We start from the raw sequence: 13,487 nt of genomic DNA, 5'->3' as shown, positions 1-13,487 counted from the left end.
TTAAGAGAAGTATATCCAGGACCTTCTTGCTCGTGCTGCTCTTACTACGAGCGCATTGTTGAGACTCAACGTCCACCTTTGTGTCCACCTCCGCTCCCTGCCAGTCCGGATGGGCATGATTTGCCTTGCTGCGGGCTGCTATGTGTACTTTCTCAATCCCACATCCCGTGCTCCCTTGCTGAGCGACACCATAACCCTCGAGCAACACCAATGGTGAGCAAGAGCTTGGACAGTTGGCGCGTACCTGGATTATGCACGACAAGCCGAGGACAGGCGCTACCTAAAGCCAGGGCCAAGGGAGCACAGTAGGAGAACGTGGGGTGCTTAATCAAGTGCGTGCCACACAACCCGCAAATAGGAGAAGCACACCAAGCCGGACCGGCGGGTAACGGAGAGTGCACATGCACGTGGGATGCTGGACCAAGTAACTCTGCTGCCATCGCCGCCGCCAGTCTCTCCACCACTGTTGCCTGGTCTACCAACTATTTTTAGAAGTGGCATCATTGCTAGGAGTCACTTGTGTGGCTCTCATCTCTCATTCTTAGTTTGGCGTGGTCTTCTTGGATCCATCTCCAACGATGTCTCTAAACCGCCAGGGTTGTCAGCTTGGTAAAGAGGTATAGTTACCTTATGCTCATAGCGAGACAGTGTCTCAGCATCCTTTCGACATTGTTCTCTTTTATGTCGGGGGTCCATCTCCCTTTACCTCGAAAGGAGGTCATCGCTAGTATACGATCTTTATAGATGACTTCTCTCAACACAACTGGATATACTTTATTTCTTCTCGTAGTGATATCTTATCTATAAGTGTTTTGATGCGATTGTTCAAACTAAGTTCCCTATGCCTAGTCTTGTATTCTGTGATGACTGGTGGAGAATACATCTCCAAGTTGTTGCTTTGATTCCTTGCTGAGCAGGGTACTATTGCTCAGTTCTCTTATCCTGGTGCTCATGCTCAAAAAGGCACGACTGAGCGCAAGCATCGTCGCGTTCTTGAGACGGCTCATTAGTTGATGGTCACTTCTCTATCTTCCTCTGCACTTTTCTGTCAAGTCTACCTCCACTTCCATCTATCTCATCAACCTTCAGCAATTCATTTCCCTACAGGGTGGCGCTCCTTTGGAGCATCACTTTGATTGTTTTTTGATTATTTACGCTTCAATTGTTTGGTTGTGTTTGCTATGTTCTTCTTTCCCTTCATGAAGGCACCAAACTAACTGCTTGGTCTGCTAAGTGTCTTCTTAGGATATGACAATGAGCGTAAGGGATATCGTTGCTGAGATCATGCCTATTTCTTGGTATATGACTTTCAATTAGTCTTGTACCTTCTACACGCATTCATCTTCCTCGACCTTTCCAGTGAAGGATATCTCTTTCTACAATTTTCTCGATCCTCCTATCATTCCTATTAATCCCTTATCCATTCGCTTCTCCGATTATAACAGATCCAATGTCACCATGTTCTATGATTTCCTGACCTTGCTTATCACAGGATTCTATGCCATCACCGGTGGCTTCGTCGTCTCCATCACCTGAGTTTACCCTGATGATTCCTCCTCATGGTCTTTCATCTTTTCCTACTCATTGGCCGCGTGTTGTGCATGCGTCTACTAATGTACCATCTTCCCCGTCTCAGCCTACTTACGACTTGCCTTCTCATCTGTTTCTGCCAATTGACCGCCCCAATTTTTCAAGCGCTCGTGTTGCTGCTCTTGATCCGATTTCTTATCGTGATGTTGTTGCTTATCTGAAATGGCAGTTTGCGATGTCAGAGGAGATTGTTGCTCTTGAGCGCACCGGCACGTGGGATCTTGTTTCTCTTCCTCTTTGTGTTTGTCCAGTCACTTGTAAGGGGTCTACAAGGTTAAGACTCGCTCTGATGGTTCCGTTGAGCGTTACAAAACTCGTTTTTGTGGCTCGTGGCTTTCAGGAGGAACATGGTATTGATTACAATAAGACTATTTGCTCATGTGAACCATATGACCACTGATCGCAGATTCGCCACTTATCTGTATCTCAACTTGATGTTAAGAATGTCTTAATGGTGAGCTACGCGAGGAGGTTTATATGCAGCCACCACCTAGCTATTTTGTTACTTACGACATGCTTTGTCGTCTTCATCGCTCTCCATGGCCTGAAGCAAGCCCTCGAGACTGGTTTGAACGTTTTGCCTCTACTGTGGCTGTCGCTGGTTTCAACGAGTGCTCATGATCCTGTGTTGTTTGTCCACCTTTCTGCTCTTTGGTCGAACTCTTCTTCTATAAGTTGATGACATGTTCACCACTGGCAAAAACACAAGAGTTTATCTTTGTGAAGGCACGTCTTAGTGAGCACTTTCTTATGTCTGATCTTGGCCCACTTTGCCACTTTCTTAGGATTAAGGTCTCTTCTTGGTCAAGAAAAGTAATCCAGGATCTTGCTTGTGTTGCTCTTACGAATGAGCGCACCGTTGACTCTCATGTAGCTCAATGTTCACCTCCGTGCTACTGATGGTGACCCTTTGTCAGCTCTGACACGTTATCGTCAACTTGTTGGGACTCTTCTAGCTGTCACTCGCCTGGATATCTCCTATCATGTCCATATTTTGAGTTAGTTCGTCTCTTCCCTCACCTCGATTCACTATAGTTATCTTCTTCGTGTTTTTTTGATATCTTCGTGGCACGATTCCTCATTGTATATTCTTTCCACGTTCCCGTTCATTATAGATCCCAGGCATATTGAGATGCTATGTGGGCTATTGATCCCTTGGATTGTCGTTCACTTCTACTTACTGTGCATTTCTAGTGGTTCTTTGATTGCTTGGAAGAAGAACCAGACTGCAGTTCCCTTGTTGGGCAACACCAAGACCAGACACTCGAGCAACACCAATGGCGAGCACGAGCACGGACAATCGGCGCATACCTGGATTATGCACGACAAGCTGAGGACACGGTGCTACCTAAAGCCGGGGCCAAGGGCGCACAGTAGGAGAAAATGCGGTGCTTAATCAAGTGTGTGCCACACAACCGACAAATAGGAGAAGCACACCAAGCTAGACCGGCGGGAAAAGAGAGTGCACAAGCAGATGGGATGCAATCAAGTTCCTCTGTTGCCACCGCCGCCAGTCTCTCCGCCTCTGTTGCCTTGTCTACCAGTTATTTTCAGCAATGGAATCATTGCCTTGGGACACTTGTGTGGGTCTCTTCTCTCATCATTAGTTCAACGTGGTTTCTTGGATTCATCTCCGACGATGTCTCTAAACCACCAGGGTTGTCGGCTTGGTAAACAGTTACCTCATACTCATAGTGAGACAGTGTCTCAGCGTCCTTTCAACCTTGTTCTCTCTGATGTTTGGGGTCCATCTGCCTTTGCCTCAAAAGGAGCTCATTGCTAGTATACTATCTTTATAGATGACTTCTCCGAACAGCTGGATATCTTTTATTTCTTCTAGTAGTGAGATCTTATATCTATACAAGTGTTTTGCCGCCTTGGTTCCACTCAGTTCTCTACTCTATTCCTGTGTTCTGTGATGACTCTCATGGAGTGTATATCTCCAAGCTGTTGCGTGGAGGTCCTTGCGGAGCAGGGTGCTCTTACTCAGTTCTCTTATCCTGGTGCTCATGCTCAGAATGGCGTGGCTGAGCGCAAGCATCATCATTTTCTTAAGGCTCATCTATTGATGGACACTACCTCTCTTTCGCCACACTTTTGGGCCGAGTCTATCTCCACTTCCATTTAACTCATCAACCTTCGGCAATCCAATCCACTACTATGTAGGGTGGTCTCCTTCCGAGCGTCTATTTGATCGTTTCCTGATTGTTCGGCGCTTCAATTGTTTGGTTGTGTTTGTTGTGTCCTTGCCCCTCGGGAACGCAGCAAACTTATTGCTCAGTCCGTTGAGTGTGGCTTATTAGGATACAACAATGAGAATAAGGTATATCGTTGTTCGGATCATGTTGGTCGTTGGATGACTATTTCTCGGGATATGACTTTCGATGAGTCTCGTCCCTTCTACCCGCATCCATCTTCCCCGACCTTTTCAACGGAGGACATTTGTTTCCACACTTTTCTCGACACTCCTATCACTCTTGTTGAGCCATAATTCATCGACACTCGTATCACTCTTGTTGAGCCCTAATTCATATTTGCCTCATTTTTATACACGTCGTTCTTGTGTTGTGGAAGCGTCTACTAATGTGCCATCTTCCCCGTCTTAGCCTACTTGTGGCATGTGTCCTCGTCCTCTTTCGCCTACTTACCGCCTTTGTCTTTCAAACATTGGCGTTGTTGTTCTTGAGCAGACTTCTTATCTTAATGTTGTTCATACCAAATGTCACCTTGCCATGATAGAGGATATTGCTACTGTTGAGCGCGTCGTCACATGGGATATTGTTTCTCTTCCTCCTCGTGTTCTTCCTATTACTTGGTGGGTCTACAAGGTTAAGACTCGCTCTAATGGTTCTCTTGAGCATTACAAAGCTCATCTTGTGGCTCGTAGCTTTCAGCAGTAGCATGGCCCTGATTACGATGAGACTTTTTGCTCCCGGGGGCCATATGGCACTGTTTGCACACTTCTTGTCGTGGCCTCTATTCGTCATGTGTCTGCGCCTCGGCTTGATGTGAGGAATGCCTTCCTTAATGGTGAGCTGTGTGAGGAGGTTTACGTGCAGCCGCCACTTGGGTATTCCACATCTAGATTCCCCTATTCATGTTTTTACTATCAAATGGAACTTCCCTACCAGTTGATAGTCGAGTCACTCCGGCACTTCGTCTTTTCATCTTCCTTCTTTTGCTCATCTTCCTTGACTTTACTACAATAATTGTCCGCGTGTTGTGGATTCTTCTAATGAGTCATCTTCCTTGACTACTATGTCTTCTTCTGTTGGCAACACATGGCCTCTAGATCAGCCTACAACCTACCCAGATGACCACTCTTCGCACACTTTCCGTTATGGATTCCGTTCGCCACTAGTCTCTCTCTCAGCTTGATGTCAAGAATGCCTACATGTAGCCACCACCTGGGTATTCTCTTCTGGTTGGCATGGTTTCTCGTCTTCGTTGCTCCCTATATGGTCTTAAGCAAACCCCTCACGTGTTTGGTTTGATCGCTTCATCTCATCAGCGAATGTGGCTGGTTTTTAGTGAGTGCTCATGATCCTGCACATTCTGTCCACTAACTAACTCGTGGTCTGACATTTGTTCAATATGTCGATCATCACTAGGGACAACTCTTATATTGCCATTGTGAAGGCTCGTCTTAGTGAATTTCTTATGTATGATCTTGGTCCTCTTCACTACTTCCTTGAGAATGAGGTTTCTTCTACCTCTGATGGCTTCTTTATTTTTTAAGAGAAGTATATCCAGGACCTTCTTGCTCGTGCTGCTCTTACTACGAGCGCATTGTTGGGACTCAACGTCCACCTTTGTGTCCACCTCCGCTCCCTGCCAGTCCGGATGGGCATGCTTTGCCTTGCTGCGGGCTGCTATGTGTACTGTCTCAATCCCACATCTCGTGCTCCCTTGCTGAGCGACACCATAACCCTCGAGCAACACCAATGGTGCGCAGGAGCTTGGACAGTTGGCACATACCTGGATTATGCACGACAAGCCGAGGACAGGCGCTACCTAAAGCCAGGGCCAAGGGTGCACAGTAGGAGAACGTGGGGTGCTTAATCAAGTGCGTCCCACACAACCCGCAAACAGGAGAAGCAAACCAAGCCGGATCGGCGGGTAACGGAGAGTGCACAGGGACGTGGGATGCTGGACCAAGTAACTCTGCTGCCATCACCGCCAGTCTCTCCACCTCTGTTGCCTTGTCTATCAACTGTTTTTAGCAGTGGCATCATCGCCAGGAGTCACTAGTGTGGCTCTCATCTCTCATCCTTAGTTTGACGTGGTCTTCTTGGATCCGTCTCCAACGATGTCTCTAAACCGCCAGGGTTGTCAACTTGGTAAAGAGGTGCAGTTACCTTATGCTCATAGAGAGACAGTGTCTCAGCATCCGTTCGACATTGTTCTCTTTTATGTCTGGGGTCATCGCTAGTATACGATCTTTATGGATGACTGCTCTCAACACATCTGGATATACTTTATTTCTTCTCGTAGTGATATCTTATCTATATAAGTGTTTTGATGCCATTGTTCACACTAAGTTCTCCATGCCTAGTCTTGTATTCTGTGATGACTCTGGTGGAGAATACATCTCCATGTTGTTGCTTTGAGTCCTTGCTGAGCAGGGTACTCTTGCTCAGTTCTCTTATCCTGGTGCTCATGCTCAGAATGGTGTGGCTGAGCGCAAGCATCGTCGCCTTCTTCAGACGGCTCGTTAGTTGATGGTCACTGCTCTATCTTCCGCTACACTTTTCGGTCAAGTCTGCTTCCACTTCCATCTATCTCATCAACCTTCAGCAATTCATTTCCCTACAGGGTGGCGCTCCTTTGGAGCGTCACTTTGATTGTTTTCTGATTATTTAGCGCTTCAATTGTTTGGTTGTGTTTGCTATGTTCTTCTTTCCCTCATGAGCGCACCAAACTAATTGCTCGGTCTGTTAAGTGTCTTCTTAGGATATGGCGATGAGTGCAAGGGATATCGTTGTTTCGCGCCGATCGACGGATGCCTATTTCTCGGCATATGACTTTCGATTAGTATCATCCCTTCTACATGCATTCATCTTCCTCAACCTTTCAGTGAAGGATATCTCTTTCTACAATTTTTTCAACACTCCTATCATTCCTATTGAGCCATTATCCATTCACTTCTCCGATTGTAACAAATCCAAAGCCATCATCTCCTATGATGTCATAACCTCGCTTATCACAGGATTCTACACCATCACCGGTGGCTTCCTCGTCTCCATCACCTGAGTTTACCCCGATGATTCCTCATGGCCTTCCATCTTTTACTCACTTTCACACTCGTTGACCACGTGTTGTGTATGCGTCTATTGATGTGCCATCTTCCCCGTCTCAACCTACTTACGGCTTGCCTTCTCATATGTTTCCGCCAATTGACCGTCGTGATTTTTCAAGCGTTCGCGCTGCTTTTCTTGAGCTGATCTCTTATCGTGACGTTGTTGCTTATTTGAAATGGCAGTTTACGATGGTAGAGGAGATTGCTGCTCTTGAGCATACCGGCATGTGGGATCTTGTTTCTCTTCCTCTTTGTGTTCGTCCCGTCACTTTTAAGGGGTCTACAAGGTTAAGACTCGCTCTGATGGTTCCGTTGTGCATTACAGAACTCGTCTTGTGGCTCGTGGCTTTCAGGAGGAGCATGGTCTTGATTACAATAAGACTTTTTGCTCATGTGAACCATATGACCACTGTTCGCACATTCGCCACTTATCTATACCTCAACTTGATGTTAAGAACGCCTTTCTTAATGGTGAGTTACGTGAGGAGGTTTACATGCAGCCACCACCTAGGTATTTTGTTCCTTATGACATGCTTTATCGTCTTAGTCGCTCTGCATGGCCTGAAGCAAGCCCTCAAGACTGGTGTGAGTGTTTTCCTCTACGGTGGCTGCCGTTGGTTTCAGCGAGTGCTCATGATCACCACTGGCAAAGACACTGAGTATATTACCTTTGTGAAGGCATGTCTTAGTGAGCACTTTCTTATATCTAATCTTAGCCCACTTTGCTACTTTCTTAGGATTAAGGTCTCTTGGTCAAGAGAAGTAATCCAGGATCTTCTTGCTCGTGTTGCTCTTACTGATGAGCGCACCATTGACTCCCATGTAGCTCGATGTTCACCTTCGTGCTACTGATGGTGACCCTTTGTCAGCTCCGACACGTTATCGTCATCTTGTTGGGAGTCTTCTGGCTATCACTCGCCAGGATATCTCCTATCATGTCCATATTTTGAGTCAGTTCGTCTCTGCCCCCACCTCGGTTCACTATAGTCATCTTCTTCGTGTTTTTTTATGTCTTCGTGGTTTTTGATAGCTTCATGACACGATCCTCGCTGTATATTATTTCCCCGTTCACGTTCATTACAGCTCCCAGGCATATTGAGATGCTATGTGGGCTAGTGATCCCTTGGATCGTCGTTCACTTTTTGCTTACCATGCATTTCTAATGGTTCTCTGATTGCTTGGAAGAAGAAACATATTGCAGTGCTCGTACAAGTGCACCTCCTCCTGCAACTTCGGCATGCCACCATCCAGCTCTACCCTCCAGTATATGCTCTACGGCATTGTCGTCGTGGCTCAGATGGTGGCAAACTCGCTAGCGCTAATGCCTCTCGCACGATGTCGCAAGAGCCTTCATCCTCTCAAGTGGCATTCCCTCTCTCAAATCGTGAAGTGAATAAGAGAAATAGTCTAGCATATTAGGGTAACGAGGCCGAAACAGAATTGTTGAGATGAGTTAGGCTCACTACCAAAATGGTTGTGTATTCTTCTCCAAAGTGGGCCACGTTTGCATAACATGACCCCATGGGATATAGTCATACTCTATCAAGCCCAAATGATAATCTTCTTTTCTCAATAAACTTTAACCCCGACTTCCAAATAATAATTTGACACAAACACTAGACATAGCATTGACCATAATTTTTTATACTTCACACCATATTTTTAGAATCTATTAACATGTAAGTCATATGAAAAAAGGAATAAATCTACGCATGTAATTTACATGTAACCATTATATTATATTGTTTTAGAAATCCTAGGTAGGTCTCACTAGATGTCTAGACCAACATTGTACATTTGTAAATAGAAGGGTTTGGTTTAATTTATAACCACCGTCTAGACGGTAATCTCTAGTTCCCAACCTTGGGGTGTGCATTACATGATGGAGAATACAATAATTTTTTGAACTTTGTCAAAAACTTATGAAAGTACTTTCAACTCAATAAACAATTATGTTTGTGATTTCAAAAGGAAGATATAATGATAAAGTGTTTAACAAATATGCATGCATGTTGTATCATGCTTATCGAGTGAACAAAACAAATATTAGGATAGATACTAGGAAATAGAATGCATACCAATATGAATACAACCACTGGCTCCATCACGAAAGGTTGCGTGATAAAAGCCCGCGCCCGCCATGCTAACTCAGCAGCTTCCTCAACTTCCTCAACTGCAACTGACACGTTGAATTTGTAACTGAAATGTAAAACACAAACATAAGGGATGCAACTTCAAGATAATATGAACAGTGAGCAAAGCAACATATAGAGGTATAAAAGAACATACCCCTCATCCAAGATACCATGAGCATACAATAAGCATACAGAGAGTTGGAGAACCGGCTTCCCTTGAGCCTTGCACCCTCGCTTATCAACATAGTACCAAGACCGAACCCTAGAAAAAGAGAAGTATTGTTAAGCATAGACCTAAGTACAGCTTAACGACACTAAAATATGTCAAAGGGCCACTCATAGTTCCATCAAATCTCTAAAGGAAGAAACTATTGTTATGCTAACTGTCTTTTACTATCAAAGGAGAGTGCGGTTGTGCTGGTAGGCCGTGGTAAATCGATTCGCATGTTCGTGTGTCACTTCCTCCGCTCTCAACCAAATTATGGCCGACGAGTGGACCCGCCCGCTCTCTTCCCTGCCTCATCGACTCGCTCGACCCAATCTGATTTATTCTTCCTCTCTCATGAAGAGTGAGCGCCACCAGATAGGGTTACTATCACGTTCAGTCATCGCCGCCTCGCATAACATTTGTCGAACACAAGCCTAGGTCGCCCTCATTTGTACATGCAAGATGTAGCTCACCATCTTCTATGTCATGTACGACCTTCATCTATACCTGCTTCCTAGCGGCATCGAATAGTGGCACCGCAGCAGGTCTCCGAGTGCAGCAGCTACTCCAGTTGTACGTGAGCCATGGGTTCAAGAGAGGTTCTTGGAGTTCTCATGGTCCACGGCCGCCGAAAGGGTGTAAGAGTAGATTTGTTAAGGCTTCCAGGTGTTAACATATTCTTTTCTCATCACTAAGCATTTGTCTCGCTCACTAATTGTTTCTTGCACTATATGGCCAGATCTAGCTTCTTCATTTATCCATGATTTTTCTTTAAAGTCCATCGACTAAATGTACAAGAGCTTGGCGGCTCTTTTCTAGCTGCGACTAAAACTTTATATTAAAGTAAACTTTAGTTTTGTTGGTTTCTTGTTCATAGAAACCAGCGGCAAGAAATAAGGCTAGATTAGCCACCGCAACATCAACCAACTTTATGAGCATGTACCTGGACCCTCCTGTATGGCAGTTGATCCACCTTACATGAAGATTAATGTCATCTACATCAATATATTAATTTTTCTCCTGGTATGCATTTCTTGGAGAAATCTTAGGGCAAATATTTTCTTATTTTTGCTTTCTTCAGAAATCTTGGGAGAAATTTAGTGTCGGCACCTTCAGTTCTATTACGTCCATCCCAAAAAGTTTGTCTTAAATTTATCTAGATACGAATGAATCTAACACTAAAAATTAGCATTGTAATCACAACTGTGGGCTAATTCTGTAAAGAAATGCAATGATGTAATGTTCTTGGTTAAACTTCAGTTCTGTATATACTCCCTTCGTCCCAAAGTAAGTGCCGCTGATTTAGTACAAAGTTAGTGACACTTATTTTGGGATGGAGGGAGTACTTAGTAATGCAAATTCAAGAATGTTGCAGGCATGTTGTCATTGAAGTTTTGATAGATATTTTGTTTATGCGTATTTAACATTAACAGAGTTACTAACATTGTTTCAGTATTTCGTCAGTAGAAGACTGGATTGTGTCTATAGCCATTGTGCATCAATGCGATCCAAAAATAGGTAATTCGAGGTGGATTTCACTTGTGGTAGCACACAGTTCAGATAGCAACGCGGTAATTTTACAGAAGCCTTCTACAAAATCCTTCTACAAACCACAAACATGCATCAAGCAAAAGCCTTCTACAACGACTAACAAACATGCAAGGGCAATTTTACAGAAGGATCAGCACTTGTGGAAAAATAGACATTTTATACAATAACAGCAGCTTTCTATTGGCTTACTCCAAACCACAAAGACACAAATCAATATGCACAAATGTTGGACCTACAGATAAGTAGACTTGAATTCAATAGTAAGTATTAGCAAAACTATCTTTTTTGTGTGTGTGATATCAGTATCACATAAATTCACAACTCTCTATCATTAACAATCCCACTACAGATTACCTCCCTTCTCAGTTCCTATAGATAATTAGCATCCAAACTCAATAAGTATCTTTGTATTCACCGTGTAATCCAAATGAACCGCCACATCCAAGCACGGTCACCACAACTGGTGTGAGGTTATGGCACTGCAATTGGTGGCTCAGCTATTGTGAGGTTGCGATATGTTTTTCTCTGTTGTACACTAGAACCTAAGCAGAAGTTCTTCACACCCAAATCAAGTTGGTTTGAGATTTCATAGATGTATGAATCACTGCCCTGAATTACTAGATATGAAAATGTACAGCCCTGGTACGCAAGAGTAAAGAAACACACCCCTGACCACCAAATTGTCCTCCCAGAGATAATCAACGGACAAAGGAGCCAGATTTCGCTAGGACATCTATAAACATCCCGACCCTAAATCACGCGTCCACGCCAGCAAATCGAATCCCCGCAGCACCAAACCCTAGCACGAATGCGAGGCCAAGGGACAGGGGACTCACATGTGTACCCGCCCATGCTGGCTCGGGAGTCGGCGGCGACGATGACGCCTTGTCGAAGATGAAGGAGAGCGTGTTCGTCCCATTCTTGTTGCTCACCATCTCCTTGGTCGCCTTCTGGAACCCATCGAACTGCCACCGGGAAACGAAAACGGGGCGCAAACGGATAAGAGGCCGGCGGAGAGAGAAGGGGATTGAGGGAGGGGATGGGTCACGCACGTGGTTGCAGGTGGGGAACTCGAGGGCGAGTTGGTCGGCGGTGTCGGCGGAGAAGAGGCCACCGAAGTCGTCGCTGCCGGCCGCGGCGGCACCGGTTCTCTAGGGCGGACATGTTGGGAACTCGAGGGCAATCAGGTCGTCGGTATCGGCGGAGAGGAGGCCGCCGAAGTCTTCGCTACCGGCCGCAGCGGTGCCGAAGTGCTTCTCGACGGCGTGGATGTGTAGCGGCGGAGGCGATCAATTGAGATCTTTTTTCTCCTCTCCTCTTCGCGTCGGTCTCCCCCTTCCTTCTTGCGGCAGGCCTTCGCGTCGGGATCGGGCCGGGCTGTGCGCCCCGACTTGGATGGAGGCGGTTATGGCGCCCCATGGGCCGCGGCCCATAAGCGGGAGGTGGTGGTTCGCTCCCAGCAGAGCATTAAAAAAAGTCAACTTTTTTTTAGAGATTACTAGTAAGCGTGTGACATGAAACATATTAAAAAATCGCTATAGCTTAGCACTGCATAGAGAGCAAAAACACGACTATTTCCTAATATATGTCTAAAAATAAAGTATAATATCAGTAATCTTGAGTGCATCTTCTCTCAAGTGTGGCTGCTCAAGTGTTGAGGGAGCTAGGTCTTCGTGAGCAAGCAATTTGCATGCATACACACTTAGTTTTTTTGTTAAGCTTTAATGTATTTATAGCTCTAGTGCATCCGTTATATGGCAATCCCTACTCGTTGTATTGACATCAATTGATGGGCATTTCCATAGCCCGTTGATTAGCCGCGTCAATGTGAGACTTTTTCTTTTTTGTCTTCTCACACAACCTCCATCATCATATTCTATTTCACCCATAGTGCTATGTCCATGGCCCGCGCTCATATATTGAGTGAAAGTTGAAAGAGTTTGAAAAGGCTAAGTATGAAACAATTTATTGGCTTGTCATCGGGGTTGTGCATTATGGGAGCATTTTGTGTGACAAAAATGAAACATGGCCAAACTATATGATTTTATAGGGATAAGCTCTCATTGGCTATGTTATTTTGATAAGACATAATTGCTTGGTTAGCATGCTTGAAGTATTATTATTTTTATATCAATATTAAACCTTTTTCTAGAATCTTTTGGATCTAAACATTCATGCCGCAATAAAGAGAATTACATTGAAAATTATGTTAGGTAGCATTCCACATCAAAAATTCCGTTTTTATCATTTACCTACTCGAGGACGAGCAGGAATTAAGCTTGGGGATGCTTGATACGTCTCTAACGTATCTATAATTTTTTTATTATTCCATGCTATTATATTACCTATTTTAAATGTTTAATAGGCTTTATTATGCACTTTTATATTATTTTTGGGACTAACCTATTAACCGAAGGTCCAGTGCAAATTGCTGTTTTTTTTCTATTTCAGTATTTCACAGAAAAGGAATATCAAACGGAATTTAAATGGAACGAAACCTTCGCGAGGATCTTTTTTTGGAACAAACGCAATACAGGAGACTTGGAGTGGAGGTCAAGGAAGCAACGAGGCGGCCATGAGGTAGGGCGCAGCACCCAGGGGGTAGGCGCGCCCCCCACCCTCGTGGGGCCTTCGTAGCTCCACCGACCTACTTCTTTCGCCTATATATACTCTTATACCCTGAAAACATCCGCGAGAGCCATGA

The 13,487-nt window shown here is 44.8% G+C and overlaps 1 protein-coding gene across 1 annotated transcript in view; it reads right to left on the bottom strand.

The window, feature by feature from the left end:
* Positions 1 to 11,724, bottom strand: part of LOC123081722 (uncharacterized) — a 33,731-nt gene extending 22,007 nt beyond the window's left edge. The window contains exons 1-3 of the mRNA XM_044504264.1: positions 11,620 to 11,724; positions 9,179 to 9,286; positions 8,968 to 9,088 (exon numbers count right to left, since the gene is read on the bottom strand). Of these exons, the coding sequence (XP_044360199.1) occupies positions 8,968 to 9,088; positions 9,179 to 9,286; positions 11,620 to 11,702 (312 nt within the window). The 5' untranslated portion in view covers positions 11,703 to 11,724. The remainder of the gene's footprint in view (positions 1 to 8,967; positions 9,089 to 9,178; positions 9,287 to 11,619) is intronic.
* Positions 11,725 to 13,487: the final 1,763 nt, after the last annotated feature.

Source organism: Triticum aestivum, chromosome 4A (assembly GCF_018294505.1).
Source record: "Triticum aestivum cultivar Chinese Spring chromosome 4A, IWGSC CS RefSeq v2.1, whole genome shotgun sequence".
NCBI lineage: Eukaryota > Viridiplantae > Streptophyta > Magnoliopsida > Poales > Poaceae > Triticum > Triticum aestivum.
The sequence above is the reverse complement of the archived record's forward strand: the minus strand, read 5'-3'. Positions and strand labels throughout refer to the sequence as shown.